Source organism: Alnus glutinosa, chromosome 1, assembly GCF_958979055.1.
Source record: "Alnus glutinosa chromosome 1, dhAlnGlut1.1, whole genome shotgun sequence".
Taxonomy (NCBI): Eukaryota; Viridiplantae; Streptophyta; class Magnoliopsida; order Fagales; family Betulaceae; genus Alnus; species Alnus glutinosa.
This window is the reverse complement of record NC_084886.1, coordinates 31,007,602-31,024,262: the sequence shown is the minus strand read 5'-3', so window position 1 is coordinate 31,024,262 and position 16,661 is coordinate 31,007,602. Positions and strand designations below refer to the sequence as shown.

The following is a 16,661-nucleotide window of genomic DNA, read 5'->3' as shown; positions in this document are numbered from 1 at the left end:
CCCTTCTTTCTTCTAGCAAATCCAAGTGTAGCCTCATCCCTTAACTGTTGAGCCCGGGATTATAGTGCTCCACCTGGTAGCTCAAGGATCCAACTTCAACCGGTATCACTGCTTCGGCTCCAAAAGTGAGGGAGAATGGAGTCTCCTCTGTGGGGGGTCCGAGTGGTCGTTCTGTACGATCATAGCACCTCCTGCAAGAAATCAACCCAGGCTCCCTTCCGGTCTTCGAGTTTTTTCTTCAGAGTTGTCAGCAGGGTCTTGTTGGTCGCTTCGACTTGCTCGTTTGCCTGAGGATGAATGGGTGTGGAGAAATTGTGCCGGATATGCAGCTCCGCGCACCATTGTTGGAAAGAATCGCAGTCGAACTGTGTACTGTTATCGGTCTCAAAGGTGTGGTGGCTTCCGTGCCGGCATACAACTGACTTCCATAAGAAGTTCTGGACATTCTCAGCCGTTATCTTCGCTAAAGCCTCGGCTTCGGCCCACTATTTCTACTTTAAACCTGTACCCTCCTTTTCCTTTTGGCAAGGGTCACACGAGGTTGACCCCCCATTGCGCAAAGGGCCAGGGTGCCAAGATTGAGCTCAGTTCTTCCGGAGGATTCTTCATTATTCGTGCAAATCTTTGGCACTTGTCACAATTCCGTACAAAATTTGCCAAATCTTCATTCATGTGAGGCCAGTAATAGCCAGACTTGACTGCCTTATGTGCTAGCATTCTGCTTCCCGCGTGGCTACTGTACACTCCTTCATATATCTCCTAGAGGACGTAGTGTGTATCCCCTTCGGTAGTGTTCCCGATCATCGTGTACCGGGAAGCTTGCATCCGCACCAGTCGGGCTTGTTTCTTATCTTTGGGAAGCTTCCCTTCCTTCAAGTATTGGATAACTTCTTCAGCCCACTCCGGGTATTTCGAGGACTCAACGACCTGCACCGGCATTACATTTACCGGTTGTGCAATAGAAGGCTGGTGAAGAGTTTGTACCTGTAGTTTTGAGGCTTCTATTTATTCATCTGTTCCCGACCCTAGCCGGGCGTGTGAATCGGCACAAGCATTGTCTTCCCGGGGCACCCTTGTAACCAGTACCCTTTCAAAAGTTGGACAAATATTTCTTCATCTTTTCCCCCCGAGCTTCGTACTCCTCAAATGTGTCTGGTTACCTCCTGGGAGTTACTCCTTACTTCTAGGACCTTGACTCCCAATTCTCGGGCTACCTCCAAGCTAACAATGACTTGTTCATATCCAGCCTCGTTGGTTGCAACGAAGGCTAGCTTTATTGCAAATTCCATATGCTCTCCTTCCGGGCTTACGAGTACTACACCTGCACTGGCTCGCTTTTTGGTGGAGTACCCATCTATGCAAGCCACCTAAACCTCTTCATCGGGAAGTTCGACAATCCTTCAGGAAACCACTGAATTCTTTTAGGAAATTGGCCAAAGCTTGCCCCTTGATCGCCGTTCTTTGGAGGAAATCGATGTTGAACTCTCTGATTTCGATTGCCCAGTTCACCAGTCTCCCCGAGATGTTCGCCTTTGTAGTATCTTCTTGAGTGGATGCTCGGTGAGGACCCTGATTAAGTGTGCTTGGAAGTAGGGTCTCAGGGGGTGTTTGGTAAGCAGCATATCATTCCCCTCATTTATTTCTACTTTTTCTAAAAACAATCAACTTAAAATATTCTTACTTTTTTCACTTTTTATATCAAATCAATAATTTTTTTATTACTATTCAAATAAAAAAATTCACTACAATACAAATTTTTTTCTTCACTTTTTCATATAAATTCTTTCTATTTTATATCACATCAATCACTTTTTACTACTACTTAAAAAAAAATTCAACTCAACAGTCTTTACCAAACACACCTTCAGTCTTCTTGTCGAGACTGCGACTGCCAGTGCCAATTTCTCATTGTTGTGGCTCTGATACCATATAAAATCTAAAGATAAATGTTTCTGCTTTGTGCTGCCTTACCAAACATTGGTTTAGGCTCTTGTATATATAGAGAATAGAGAGTAGTTACATACGGGTAGGAGAGTACAAATCTAATCTAAGTATTTGAATACTAAAGAATAATCTTATCACTTAGATCCTATAAGTTAGCTCTTATCTTTATCTTGAGAGTGCATAGATGTAACACTATTGTCTTGCAGACGCATATCTAGCCTCGGCTAGATATGTCTTTAACACAGAACATTATGTTCATTAGGCGTTGATAGGTTGCTCCAGCATTCTTCAATCCGAACAGCATAACTTTATAGCAGTACAGCCCCCAGTCAGTGATGAAGGAGGTCTTTTCTTGGTCCATCTCATACATTAGTATTTGATTGTAGCCCGAGAATGCATCCATGAAACTAAGGAGCTTGTGTCTCGAGGTAGAGTCCATCAGCAAATCAATCTGGGGTAGGGGAAAGCTGTCTTTCGGACAAGCCTTGTTGAGATTGGTGAAGTCTACGCACATTCTCCACTTACTATTGGATTTCTTCACCATGACAACGTTGGCCAGCCAGTCCGGGTAGTATACTTCTCGGATAAATCCGGCCTGTAGCAATTTCTCGACCTCTTCTATGGTCGCTTGATTCCTCTCAGGAGCGTAGCTCATTTTCTGTTTAATTGGCTGGTAATCGAGATCCACATTGTGAACCATGATGGGTCTGTTCCCGGCATGTCCTCGTGGCTCCAAGCTAAGACATCTGTATTATCCCGGAGGAAAGCCACTAGATGCGCTTTCAACTCCCCATCCAGCTGCGATCCTACCTTCACCATTCTGCCCAAACCACCAATCGGGACTTCTTCCAACTCTTCGACCGGCTCCCCATTTTGTAATTGCTATTTCTCCAAATTGCATCCCGCCTCGAGGGTCACTCTTTCTGGGGTGTCCTTTAGAGTCACATTATAGCAATGTCGGGTTGCCCACTGGTCACCTCTGACTTCACCAACTCAATTCTCAGTGGGGAACTTAACTTCATTTTGAGATGCGGGGTGGAAGCCATGACCCCAAGTTGGTTGAGAACCGTCCTTCCTATAATGGCGTGGTATGCCGATGGGCGGTCTATCAGCAAGAATTTGACCATCAAAGTCACTTTCTTCGGGACTAATCTGGCTGTCAGAGGGAGTTCAATCGATCCTAGCGGGCGTGCCTGCTCACCCGCAAATCCCATTAATGGAAAGTTGACCGGGACTATTCTATCCCGGCTCAGCTTCAACTTCTCAAATATCGACCAGTACAGTATGTCTGTCGAACTCCCAGTGTCTACCAGGATCTGATGAACGTTATGATTCGCTATTGTCAGTGCAACCACCAAGGCATCGTTATGGGGCCAAGAGATTCCTTCATAGTCACTATCCGAGAATCCTATCACTAACGATTCTTTCTTTTGAAGCTTTAGGGGCCTTTCTACCGCGTATACTTCCGGACTCTGCACCTATCAAGCTTAGCCTTTCTTGCCGAATTGGACTCACCTCCTTCAGTGAATCCTCCATATATAGTCCGAATCTCTGCTACTACTTCCTAATTGCCTGGCTCCCGTCGATTCTGGCTCCTACTTCTCGACCGATGGCGATCATCTCTCCACTCTCTGAGGTTTGGATGGGCTTCATCCCCCTCCCCCCCCACCTTGTCATGGTGCCGGGGAGGGTCTCACGGACAGTCATCTCGAGGTTGCCTATCCCTAGGCAGGTATTCCCAAGCCTCATAGTTCTGTGGGCGGTGGTCTCTGGGTCGATCATTCGCTTGCTGGGCCCTCTGCTCTCCTACGAATCTGATCAACTTCTCGTTCACAATGAACTTCTCTATCAACATTCTTAGAGCTATACAGCCCTCGGTAGTGTAGCCCGTCGCTTCATGGTACTCATAGTACTTGTCTTTGTTACGGGAAGAGGGTGTCCTAATCATCTTTGGAGGCCAACGAAATTTCAAGTACCCCTTTATCACGACGAGATCCTCGGCTACTCTCGCGTTGATGGGAGTAAAGTTATAGTATGCAAATCTTTCGATTGGCTTCGGCTCCTCCTTACTGGCTTTCTTTGCTTCCTTATTCTCCGGGGCTGATTCTTGAGGCCTCCTCGCGCTGATCATTGCCTTGAGGGTCTCGTCCTGGTTGATGAATTCTTCCATTTTGTCCATCAGTCCATGCAAGGTAGCCGACTGTTTCCTGACCAACTTCTTCATCAGTGGTCCCTCTAGTGACAACCCCTGCTAGAGGGCTGCGTAGACCGTATCGTCGATCGGATCCTTCACGGCCATCTTTTTCTCATTGAAGCGGGCCACAAAATCTTTAAAAGTCTCTCCGCTCTTCTATTGTATTGTGAGCAAGTACCTTGAGGGCTTCTTGCGCATCCGGGCCGCCATGAATTGTCCCAAGAATTCTTTGCCCAGTCCCTCAAATGAGTCGATTGACCCCGGGGGCAGCCTTCTGAACAATTCCTGCTATCATTTCCCTGCAGTGGCAAGGGTATTCCGGCGTCCCTTCATCGCAAAGGGGAATATCGTCGCCCCTACACTATAGGGAGCATCTAGGTGCCTGTTATTCTTTCTGCATTGTTGCAGTTGCTTCATGCTTTCGACGCCGCCAAATGAACCTGAGCCCAAGATGGGCCGCCTGTTGTGTGTTCCCGGGCTTGGGCCTATCCAGGAGTCACCGGCTTGTGGCCCACGGTTCTTTATGGGCCGGTCCGGCCCTTGGGGCCCAAAACCTTTTGAAAGGGCCTTTGAGAGATGATTTATACTTAAGAGGACCCATGAGCTAAGGTGGGCTTGTAGCTCTCGATGTGGGCCGAGCCGAGCAAGATTATTTCCAAGAAATGGTAAATTGGATTTTATAATGACCAAAAGATGGGAAAGCTTAATTTTAGTTGCTTAAAACTATGCATTGTCTAGGTAGAAAATTATTTAGGGATGGTGGGAGTACTAGTTTCTTCATTTTCACACTACCTTTAGTGCTGTAGATCTTAAATGAGAATTGTTGGACTAGATTAGTCGATGATGGATGAACATGATTAGGTACCGAAAGAAAAAAAGACGAGTAGTGGACAAGAAGAGTTTTGAGTAGAATGAAAATTGTTCAAGTATAATAGTCTTTTTGTTTCCTCTTCCTTTCGTCTTGCTCTCTTTTGTATTGGGGTCTTTGTTATTTGTCACATGAATTTTGGCTTGCTATTGTTTAATTATTTGGTCTATTATTTTAGTTCTTCATTCTTATTAGAAACTGTAGTAATTATGTTACATGAGTTATGGCTCTTTAATTTGATTACTTGGAGAGTTACGAAGTCTTGAATCGTTGAAGAAGAGAGGGCCTTATGTGACCAGGAGAGAGTGAAGAAGTCAAAGGTGTTAAGTGAGGTGGACAGATCCACTCTCATGGAGAAGGTGAGTTGGATGCAGAAATCTAGGGCTTTTGTGCTTAAGGGAGGGTGACAAAGCACAATTTTTTCACAAAATGGTCAACTTCAATAGAAGAAAGAACTCCTTTGATTCTTTGTAGTTGATGGTACAATTTCTACTGACCAAGTGGAGATTAGCGAGAACATTGTCCAATTTTATAGTAATTTGTATACCTAGCAATTCAGTTGGCGACCTATGTTGGACGACCTTTCTTCTCAATTGGTGAGGTTGAGGCTAATTGGTTGAAGAGAGAGAGTTTGAGGAAGGAAAGGTTTGGGAGGTAGTGAAAGCGATGATTGGTCACAAGGCGTTGGGCCCTGACGGTTACTCTATGGTGTTCTTCCAAGCTTGCTGGGATGTTTTAAAAGGAGACATCATGAATGTCTTTCATGACTTCCATGCTAGAGGTAAGTTTAAAAGGGGCCTTTTAGGCTTTTCTACTGTTGATAGTGGTTGTCTTTCAGGCTTTTCTATGCGATCTAGGCTCACACTTGGTTAATATCTCACACTTGTTGTTCGCAGATAATACTTTGGTTTTTTGTGAAGCCAACTCTAACCATCTTCGCTATCTGCGTGGCCTCTTATTATGCTTTTAAGCTATTTCTGGCTTAAAGGTTAACCTAGCCAAATCAGTCTTGCTTTCTGTGGGCGACGTGGACAATGTGGCTGAGTTGGCTGACATCTTGGGCTATGAGACTTCTTCTTTACCTTTGAAGTATCTTGGTATGCCGCTAGGGGTGAGTTACAAGTCAAAGTCTGTTTGGGATAGCATTGTCGAAAAGATGGAGCGCCGGTTGGCCAGTTGGAAAAGGTTGTATTTGTTTAAGGGTGACAGGGCTACCTTTATCAAGAGTACCCTTTCCAATCTACCCACATACTTTTTGTCCTCTTCCCTACTTTCTTGCTAGCGTGGCCAATTGAATTGAGAACCTCCAACGAGACTTTCTATAGGGAGGGTTAGGCAAAGATTTTAAATATCACCTTGTTAGCTGGGCCAAGGTTTGCTCTCTGATATCTGAGGGAGGGTTGGGGATAAAAAATTTAAGGATGTTCAATCGCACTCTACTAGGTAAATGGTTGTGGCGCCATGGGATTGAGAGAGATGTGTGGAGGGTACTGGTGGACTCCAAATACAGTAAACCTATGAGCTGACAGGAGCCTTTGGGGTGGATACATTGAATTTGTTGTGGGGGATGGTAGCAAGATCAACTTTTGGCATGATTTGTGGTGTGGGGACATGACTCTTAAGGTAGCTTTTCTAGCCTTATTTGGTATTGCTTGTGTGAAGGACGCCTCTGTTGTGGATAATTTGGAGTTTTTGGGCGATTCCAATAAGTAGAAAGTGAGCTTTACTAGGGACGCTCACGATTGGGGTTTGATGTTTTTGCTTCCTTTCTCCAAGCACTTTATTCATTTAAAGTGCGTAGAGGTAGCGAAGACAAGTTGTGGTGGATCTGCTCCAAAAATGGTTTGTTCAAGGTCAAGTCCTTTTACTCCTTGGCTTGCTCAGGAGGAAGTCGCTTCCCTGAAAAAGTGTTTGGCGCACTTAGGCTCCTTCAAGGGCGGCTTTCATTATGTGGTCAGCAACGCTTGGTAAGATCCTTACCCTGGACAATTTCAGGAAGCGACATGTTATTGTGATAAACAAATGCTATATGTGCAAGAAGACTGGAGAGTCCGTGGATCATCGTCTTCTTTACTGCGACGTGGCTTCTACTTTGTGGGTACTTTCTTCAATTGTTTCGGGGTGTCTTGGGTTATGCCCAAATGGGTTATCGACTTTCTTGCTTGTTGATGGTCCTCTGTAAGGCCAAGGAGTGCTGCGGTGTGGAAAAATGGCTCCTATTTGCCTCTTTTGGTGTCTATGGAGTTAAAGAAATAATAGGAGTTTTGAGGATTGGGAAAGTACCTTGGAGGAGATTTTATTCTCGTTTTACCATACTTTGTACCTTTTGACTACGTCTTGTGTGCACCCTTTGTCATTTAGTTTTGATGATTTTCTTATTCGCTTTTCTCGTTCTATTTAGGTATTTCCTTTGTACACTCCTAATGTACTAAGGGGCGCCTTACGCTTTTAATGAGATTGGTTTCTTACTTATCAAAAGAAAAAGGTGGGTGACAACTCCAAGATTGTATACCATTGTTTGACTTAGGGATGCTTCTACGTCTGCTCGTCTTCAATTCTCTAATGGCTCTAGTTAGTGGAATGTTAATTTTGTTAGAGCGGCACATGCTTGGGAGTTGGAATTCTTCTCCTCATTTTTCGATCAATTGTACTCCATTAAGTTGAAACAGGACGGTGTCGACAAGCTTTGTTGGGACCCCTCCAAGAAATGGTTGTTTGATGTAAAATCGTTCTATAATGTCCTAATCCCTTACCATAGCAATCCCTTCCCTTTGAGGTGTATTTGGTGGAGTGAAAAGTGGCCTTCTTTGCTTGGTTGCCTAGTCACCATCTTTAGGTAAGATCCTTATAGTACTCTATTTTCGATTTAGTAGGTCATGCCTAGTTAGGTGAGAGATCTCATCACCTGTTACTCTCCTAAGACTTTAATACAAAAAATAAGGGAAAATGAGGAAGAAAGAAGAAGAATTGAAGATGAAAGAATGTACTTTTATTAAAGAGCCGATTCAAGATGGTTAGTCTCCACAACCTTGACATTCGAGGTGTCAAGAGCCTCCAAAGTTCGAAAGAACCAATTACTATCCGAATAATTCTCTCAGCCTTCCCTTCTTTATTTATACAACTCCAGACTTAACTAACATAACAACTAATTAACTACATTCTAATCACTACGTTCAACTAATCAAGTGACTAACTAACCATCCTACTATTTCACTTATTACAATTCAGCCCCTCCGGCTACTAAGGACCTGTTACATTACCCACCCCTTTAAAGTACCTTGCCCTCAAGGTGCAGGTTGAAAAAAAAGAAAAAAAAACAATGTAAGCCCATTATTGCCCTTAAACGTATCCCGGAAAAGCATAAAACGCAGTACCCCATTTTTAAAGTTGCTTTAAGGTGTTTAAAGCAACCTCTTTCTTTAACGTGTAAGTTGTCTGAAGTCTTCAAGATGCCACGTCACAGCTTCTAGGGTCTTCTTTCTTTTTCTTATCTTTCCATTTTCAACTTCTAGGTTCTTCTCGCAGTCAACTAACCGGCCATATGCAATAGCAACCCAAAGATTAAACTTGCAACCAAAAGGTGAACTTCTGCAACGAACGCAAAGACATTCTCTAGCTTTTGAGCTGATTACAAACGGCTTCTGATGTATGTACGTGTCGACCAACAGACTTTCGCGTGGTGCTCTTTCTCCTCCTGGATCAAAAACCCAGCGGCCGCCCCCCAAAAAGAAGACATTTGTGTTACACCACTCTACCTGACCTGGTTGGGACAATTCGTCAGACGGTTGATAGGGAAGAATTACAGCAATACTTTTATTCTCGTTGCTGTCCACACCTTGATGCCTGAAGTCCTTTGGAATATCTCTGATTTGGTGATGAAGTGCCACTTCTTCTTTAAGTGGACCTGAAGTATCTTGGCCACTAGAATTTTCTTCTTGTGTCAACAAGTCGGTCTTGTTTTCTTGATATTTCTGATCACACCCCTCTGTTCTATTCTTGATTTTTTCTTGGTTGTCTCCTCCCCCGCAAGAACTATCTTTATTGCGTTCTTGACTTTTCTCGTCACACTCTGCTTCTCCGTTCCTAATTTTTTCTTGGGATTGGCCTTCCCTGCAAGAACTATGGGTATCGCCTCCTTCACCAAAGCGTTCTTGATTTTTCCCGCCATACTCCGCTTCTATCTTCTCAGAAACTAAATGGAGCTTTTCAAACTCTAAGGAGTCGATCGCTGGAGGAACTATTTCTGTCTCGTCGAGCGTATCGTTCCCATTCATGTCCAATTTTCCCGCCTCCTGAAACAAGTTTCTAAGGTCCTGGAAATCTTGATGGAAATCTTGATGAAACTATGTGGAGAAGGAAGTTTGGTAATTCCGCTCTATTTGATGTGGTGCATTTGGGGAGAAAGAAATGATCGGAGCTTTGAAGACGGTGAAAGGAAGGTGGCGGAGCTAAAGACATTCTTGGATAAATGTTTATGATTGTTTTCAGGACTTTATTATTATTATTATTATCTATTTTCTTTTTCTGGTTCAGTGTTTTTCTTGTATACTTCTTGTGTACTTGTGTGCGCCCTTTGGTTTTTAATGAAATCTTATATATATAAAAAAACTATTATTCAAGTTACTGCTCTTTCATTCAACAAAAAACAGGATTTATTTATTTTTTCTGGGTTTATGTGTATAACGAACTCATCTTCTATGACTAGAAAGGTTGCTGAAAAGTTGTGATGCAGTAGAAAATTGACTTTAGGGTGGATTTATTTTATGCATGTGTGTTTTTTTCTCTTCCTGAAATCCCTTTTCCATCTTTAATTCATAGTTTCTGCTGCTATCATATGCTATCAGAACAATCTTAGTTCTGCTCGACGTCAAGTTGGCATTAGGCTACACTCTACACTGCTGTCTATTATGCTTGTGTCATGCTGTAATTTATCAAAAAACATTTTCTATTTACAGTCTCTTGACGTAATGTTGCTTCATTTTCATGTATTTTTATTTCTTTCGACTCTTAAGCTAATTGCTTATAAGCTTCTTATCATCTCATATCTATGGGGAATCTTTCTGATTTGTTTACTGCCCTATCAGGACTTGAAATAGAACATTAATAAATTTGAGACTGAGTTTCAAATCAGTGCTTTTACTACTTTGCTTTTCTTTACACTTATCTGCAAAGGCAGGCAAAAGATGCTGCTTCTGTCCAGGACAAATGGCTCCTTGTTAACTTGCAATCAACCAAGGAGTTCAGCTCTCATATGGTAGTTTTTAAATACTTTAGTTTGTCTTTGTTATTATTGTTTTTTTTGTCAGCATACTCATTTGATATTATTGTATTGCTTTGTGAAGCTTAATCGGGATACATGGGCAAATGAAGCTGTTTCTCAAACTATTGGTACCAATTTTATTTTCTGGCAGGTCCGTATGATGCCTTCATAGCCTTCATTGTCCCTTTTTTTTTTTTTTTTTTTTTTTTTTTTTTTATTATTATTATTATTATTTTAATTTTTAATTTTTAATTTATAGTAATTGGCCCCAAGGGGACAAAGAATGAGATATTCGGACTAGTGACCTCTGCTTTATGAGGCTTGGTCTCCAGTTGATTGAGCTATCTCTTGGGGTTTGATTTTAGTGTCCGTATGTGTGCTTCTTTTCACTTATTTTTTATTTAAGAAATGCTATGATATTTTGTACTGTTGCCGCAACGATTCCAAACACTTCCAGCATAACTTAATAAATTTTTGTTAAATGCTGTTTCTAGCCTTCCCAAATATATTTGATCTTTAAATTAGTTTATAAAGGATGTTCTGTTTGACATGGTTTCTGATGTGATCCTCTTGTTTGGGTGATTTGTTAAAAAGCCCTGCCAGGTTTGCTTGGAATGTCTTTTTCTAGGTGGAGGCCAGTTTTTATGATAACTGTACTGATTTTTAAATGAGAAATGCTTGACATCACAACACTTTTTTCCAGAATTTGGTTCCAACCTGATATGTCACAATCCTATGAGATTGTGACTCATTTTCCAAAATGATAGATCTCATAAGATTGTGACACATCAGGTTGGAACCAAATTCTTAAAAAAAGTGTTTGGATGTCTAGCATTCCTCTTTTTAAATTATTTCATTTAGTGGATTAAATAATTGAAATGAATTGATTAGCATCTTTAAGAGTTGCGATTCCATTAAAAAGCTTAGAATGTTAAGCAAAAGCATTAAAAGAAGTCATGGGTCCTTAGCTTTGCCTCACTTGGTAAAACGGTTGGATGGATACACGGAATTTTAGAAAACATTAAGGGCTGTTTGGTAACACTCTTAGGACAACTTTTTTGTTTTTTTAGTAAAAAAGCAAAATCATTAACAAACTACTTGATAGAACTAATGTATTAGGCTGTAAAACCGTGCTCTATAGATGAGCTTTCATTGAATATATATAGGAGTATTACAAGAGATAAACATATACAAGGACTCCTATACATAATTGATCTAGGACTTCTCTAGCTCTCAAATAACTAGAATACAATTTATCTTAGAACTCTCTCTTCAGATTAGAACTCTATCTTCAGATTAGGACTCCGGATAGGATTAGACCTCTACTCAATAGTCTTTGGATTATGTAGTGCCGCACAAGACTCATAAGTGGATTTGGAGTCTTGAGTTGTAGTTGTTATTGGAGTTGTGTTAATACTACTCAACACATAAAACACTCAAAACTACTTTCACCGTTGTATCACTTCACAACTAAAAAGCAAAAAACACCGTCTCAAAGTTTTAATCAAACAAACCCTAAAAAGTCTTTGATTTTGGAGAACTTTGATTTTTCTTCCTACAGATATGATTAGTGGGAGAAACTCTTTTTGTTTCCATTTGGAGACTATGGATCAAGCATTACGATGAAAGAAAAACGGGGAAGAGTAGGTGTGCGAGAGTTGAATAGATTCCAAACTTCAACTGTTCTTTGTCCAAGAGATCCTGCACCTTATGTCTTAGATTGTAGCATCGATGTGTTCCCTTCTTAACTTGCTTCCCATAGCCAAATAGATAAGACGGTGCAAACCTTATACTTTCAGTAACATTAATGTCTTCATCTTATCATCTGTGTCAGCCTAAGTGCACAAAGAATTACTGTTTGAGCCAGTTATTAGGAAGGATATTATTAGGCTATGAGAGGGATGTCAAGAGTTAGAATGTAGAAGGAAGAAAAACCTTTGAATAGTTAATGGTTTACTCTTGGGTCAACTCTAATGAGTATGCTTTTTTTAAAAGTAAATGGAATTCATTAAAAAGCTTAAAGGTGCAATTCAAGTACATAAGAAGTATGCAAGAGAAACACCTAACCAAAAAACGATAAAAAATCTAGAAAATCATGAAAGCTAGAAAACTTAAAACAACCGATGTTATCCGTCCAATGGTAAAGGGTATTGAGAAAAAATGCTTTAATTCCACCACTGTTGTCTCACGGTCTTCAAGGCCACAAAATTCCAAGCCAATGGCTTCGACCCAGAAAAATCCAAGCCCACATCCACAGGATTAATATGCCCTTTTAATTCGTCTCTCAAACGCTCCATGTGGACTCTGAAGCTGAAAGAGTATCTTAAATAGACTTTCTTTAGATCACAAGTCAGTCTCTTAGAGTCCTTTCCTTAGTAGTGCCCCTTTCTTCAACATAAGGGATATTGAACCCTAGATTTCCCAATCTACTTTCCCATTACTTCTTACTAGGAAAGGCGTATCAAAGATTTTTGGAAACATCGGGATAAGAGAACTGAGCTGGCCTAAAAAGCATTTGGGCGCTCTACGACAATTGGCTTCTTTGACAACCCTTGAGTTGCTCGTACCCTCTGCAAGATGGAATTATGGGATTTACATCTAGACGACATCCCTGACTGTTAGCACTTTGTACCTTTGAGATTGTAGCGACATGGTTGTCGTACTCTTCCCTGGCCCAACCAAAGCCTCCTTGTATGATCTCTTGAGAGCTGCTTTGTTCAGCGCGCCCATGGTCACCGGTGGTCGCACTACCATACTTTGCAATGGATAAACATGAAATGCTTCCCCTTCTTGCTTTGCTCTGTCACTACTACTGAACAGCATCTGGAAAAAGGCTAGAAATTTTCGCAATTCTTGAGCAAAGCCCAACCAACCCTTACCCCTTTGCCTTCCAAGATGACCACCAAGCCTCTCCGTCCCCCTCCTTTGTACTCTGCGACTGCAAACAAGCAACCAAATTTGTTTGCAAAACATTGAACAGTAAATTCTTTGCTCCCCAACCTAGAGGACTTCATGAACTCTTTCTCGCCCTCTGCTTGAGGCAGAGGCTCCATAGTAGCCAATATCCAAATCACTGCTACTTTACCGAGGACTGAACGAATTGAGCCCCTACTTCTCTCAAAAACCCGCAGGACCGATGCTCCATCCTCAAATGAAAACTCAAATGACTTAGTTTCAACGTAAAACCAACTCGCATACCCCATCTAAAAGAGCCAAAATGAGAAACTAGAACTCCGATATCATGTAAGCCAATAGACAAACAAGAAATGTCGGGACGCGCCTATAGAGGATTGGGAGCAACCAAGAGTTTGTTTCAATGTTGAATAAATTTTTAAACACAATTCATTTCAAAACTACGCAAAAATAAATTACTTAGCTAATATGCTGAACTTTTAGGCAAAAGGATCTTGTTAGGGGCTCTTCAGAGTTGGAATCGACTAGATGGCTTCATGTATCTTTTAGGACGGTACATTCAATGCCTGCAGGTAAAAGAACTTTGGGGAATGGCAGTTTGGGTGGGTAGGTCAACTTTGGCCAATTTTAAGGCTTTTGGTTAGCATTAAAGTGGAGATATTGATAATTGCACAATTCAGTTGTGTTGGTTTCCATTGGATGAGCTACTACTTGATTCTAGTGTACTTAAGATGGCTCAAATATGCATGACCTCCATGATAAGTTTTTAACTGATTCAATGGTTGTGAGAATGTTTGCTGCTGCTTTTGCGTGCTGTTTACAATATACTTGGAAATTTTGGTTCAGTATCTTTTGTTTATGGTAAAATACTGTGATTTTGTACTTAATCGCTCAGATCTTGTTTTACAAATTAGGTGTATGATGATACAACTGAAGGCAGAAAGGTTTGCACATATTATAAATTGGATTCCATTCCTGTAGTGCTTGTCATTGACCCCATAACTGGTCAGAAAATGCGCTCCTGGTGTGGAATGGTTCAACCTGAGCGATTGCTGGAGGTTTGTGTTACAGCAGTGTGTATTCTTTTGTTTCAGCAGCTTGACTTCATTAGATTTGTCTCATTTGGAAAAAGGGGCTAAAGCTGTTATATTTATAGCATAAACTTGCACCCAATATTGATTTATGACGCTTCACTGATCTTAAAACCTATCCTTTCAACTGTAGGATCTGTTACCTTTCATGGATGGTGGCCCAAAGGATCATCACATAACTCTGTCTAACAAACGTCCAAGAGAAAGTTCTTTGACTTCTCGACAAAAAAGTAAAGGTACTTGGGTTTCAGTTCTCTGATATATTTAATCTTATAGAAGATCAAATGGACAATTGATAAACTGATGAGAAAATTGCTAGTGTAGTCCTCAATCTTATTGTGGCCTAATTTTCTTAAATCCAAGTTGTAGATGAGCTTCACCCAATGGAAAGTGTGCAATGGGGTAATCAGATTAGTACGGGATAATTTCAAGACTTAGATGTTTTGATGTATTGATGACATATTCTTTGGCAGATTTCTAGTGCATTACATTCTTTCTTTTAAGTTTTCGCTTACGATTAGCTTGTAAGTGATGCAGAACCTACATAAATCACACGGTGAAAAAAAGAAGCTATGGGGATAGAAAGAGAGAAAGGAGAATCAATCCACATATTTTTCATTTCATCAAAATCTGCCTTCATTGGAGTATAAAGCACACTTAAATAGACTAACAACCCTATTCGAATTGAGTTTGGGATTTTTGAATTACAGAAATATCCCTTAATTCTTGAAAATTGAATAAAACATAAAACTAAATACTAATAACTCAATTAACTAATAGGACTTAAATAAAACTACATGGACCAATATTACCAGAAAATCAAAAAAATAGAATTGATCTCTAAAATTAAGTAAGATTAGATTAAAGTAAAATTTTGTGTCTCGCCCTTAACGGTGTTGTCTTGTAGACAGATTCCGATCGAGAAATTTCTTCTTGTAATGCGTTGGGTTTCTTCCCTGATTCAACCTATAATGTGATGGTGATTGTAGATGAAACAAATGAAGATGAGGAAATGCTACGAGCAGTGGCAGCTTCTATGGAAAGCATTAAAGACTCAAGTGGGGTGGCTACTAAAGACAAAGATGAAACTGTTGCTGGGGAGGAAGAAACATTCTCTACTAAGAAGCCGACATATCCACCTCTACCTGAAGAACCCAAGGGTGACAGGAACCTCCTTTGCAGGGTTGGATTCCGTCTTCCGGATGGACGCAGAGTCCAGCGAAATTTCTTCCGCACTGATCCAGTACAGGTTATGTTGCATTATTCATTTTATTACCCAGTTCTACAAATTAATTGGTCTGCATCTTCTGTTTTCAATCTACTGGATGGTCCACCACTTCAATAGTTACTATGGCATCTTATCCAGTAACATTTTCCCCCTTTCTGATTGGTATTGGGTGTGATTTTGTTAGAGCTTATTCAACATTCCTATTGAATGGACACTGAATTCTCTCTTGACCTCGTCATGGCAGCTTGCTATCATCATGGAAAGAGACTTAAAAATTATACTCACATATGGTAATTTTGTTTTGCAGCTGCTGTGGTCGTTTTGCTATTATCAACTAGAAGAAGCTGAGACAAGGCAATTTCGCTTGACACAAGCAATCCCAGGAGCATCAAAGTCTCTGGATTATGATAGCCAATCAACCTTTGCGGAGTCGGGGTTGGCCAATTCTATGATCTCAGTTACTTGGGACTGAAGAACGTCTTCTTGGGGACTGTTTGTGGAGTTCCTTCAACTGGTAGAATTGTGCATTGAAGAGTTGTGGTTCTTAATTTATTTGCTTGCTTTCTTTGCTTTTTGTAACTCCCAAGTAGGGAGTCAATTTAAAATGATGGTAAGCTTAAACAGACTTGAAGCGTAATTATGTAAATGCTCTTTATGTAGGGGACATGCATCTCTTGCTATGATCTCTCTCTCTCTCTCTCTCAAGCGTAATTATGTAAGTGCTCTTTATGTAGTGGACATACATCTCTTGGTGTCCATGCTATGCTCTCTCTCACCACATCGGTTTCAAAAAGTATAACAAGTGGTACATGTCGTTAATGAGAAAACCCACTTGGTACTTCGGTCTAGGTTTTGTCTTTTTTTTTTTTTTGATCGTTCACGTCACTACGCTTAAAATGTTTACACTTGTCTCTCTCTCTCTCTCTAACCACATCGGTTTCAAAAAGTATAACAAGTGGTACATGTCATTAATGAGAAAATTCACTTGATACTTCGGTCTAGGTTTCGTCTATTTTTACGATCGTCATGCCACTACGCTTAAAATGTCTACACTTGCCCTGATTGTTGTAATGGTGTATCATAGGTGATTACCATGCTTTTATTGCCATGTAGGATGAAAAAAAAAAAAAAAAAGTTTGAATAATCTTTTTAACCAAAAAAAA

The 16,661-nt window shown here is 40.8% G+C and overlaps 1 protein-coding gene across 1 annotated transcript in view; it reads left to right on the top strand.

Moving 5' to 3' along the window:
- Positions 1-16,181, top strand: part of LOC133878479 (plant UBX domain-containing protein 7) — a 29,176-nt gene extending 12,995 nt beyond the window's left edge. The window contains exons 5-10 of the mRNA XM_062317038.1: positions 10,183-10,260; positions 10,349-10,417; positions 14,094-14,237; positions 14,404-14,506; positions 15,260-15,519; positions 15,806-16,181. Of these exons, the coding sequence (XP_062173022.1) occupies positions 10,183-10,260; positions 10,349-10,417; positions 14,094-14,237; positions 14,404-14,506; positions 15,260-15,519; positions 15,806-15,970 (819 nt within the window). The 3' untranslated portion in view covers positions 15,971-16,181. The remainder of the gene's footprint in view (positions 1-10,182; positions 10,261-10,348; positions 10,418-14,093; positions 14,238-14,403; positions 14,507-15,259; positions 15,520-15,805) is intronic.
- Positions 16,182-16,661: the final 480 nt, after the last annotated feature.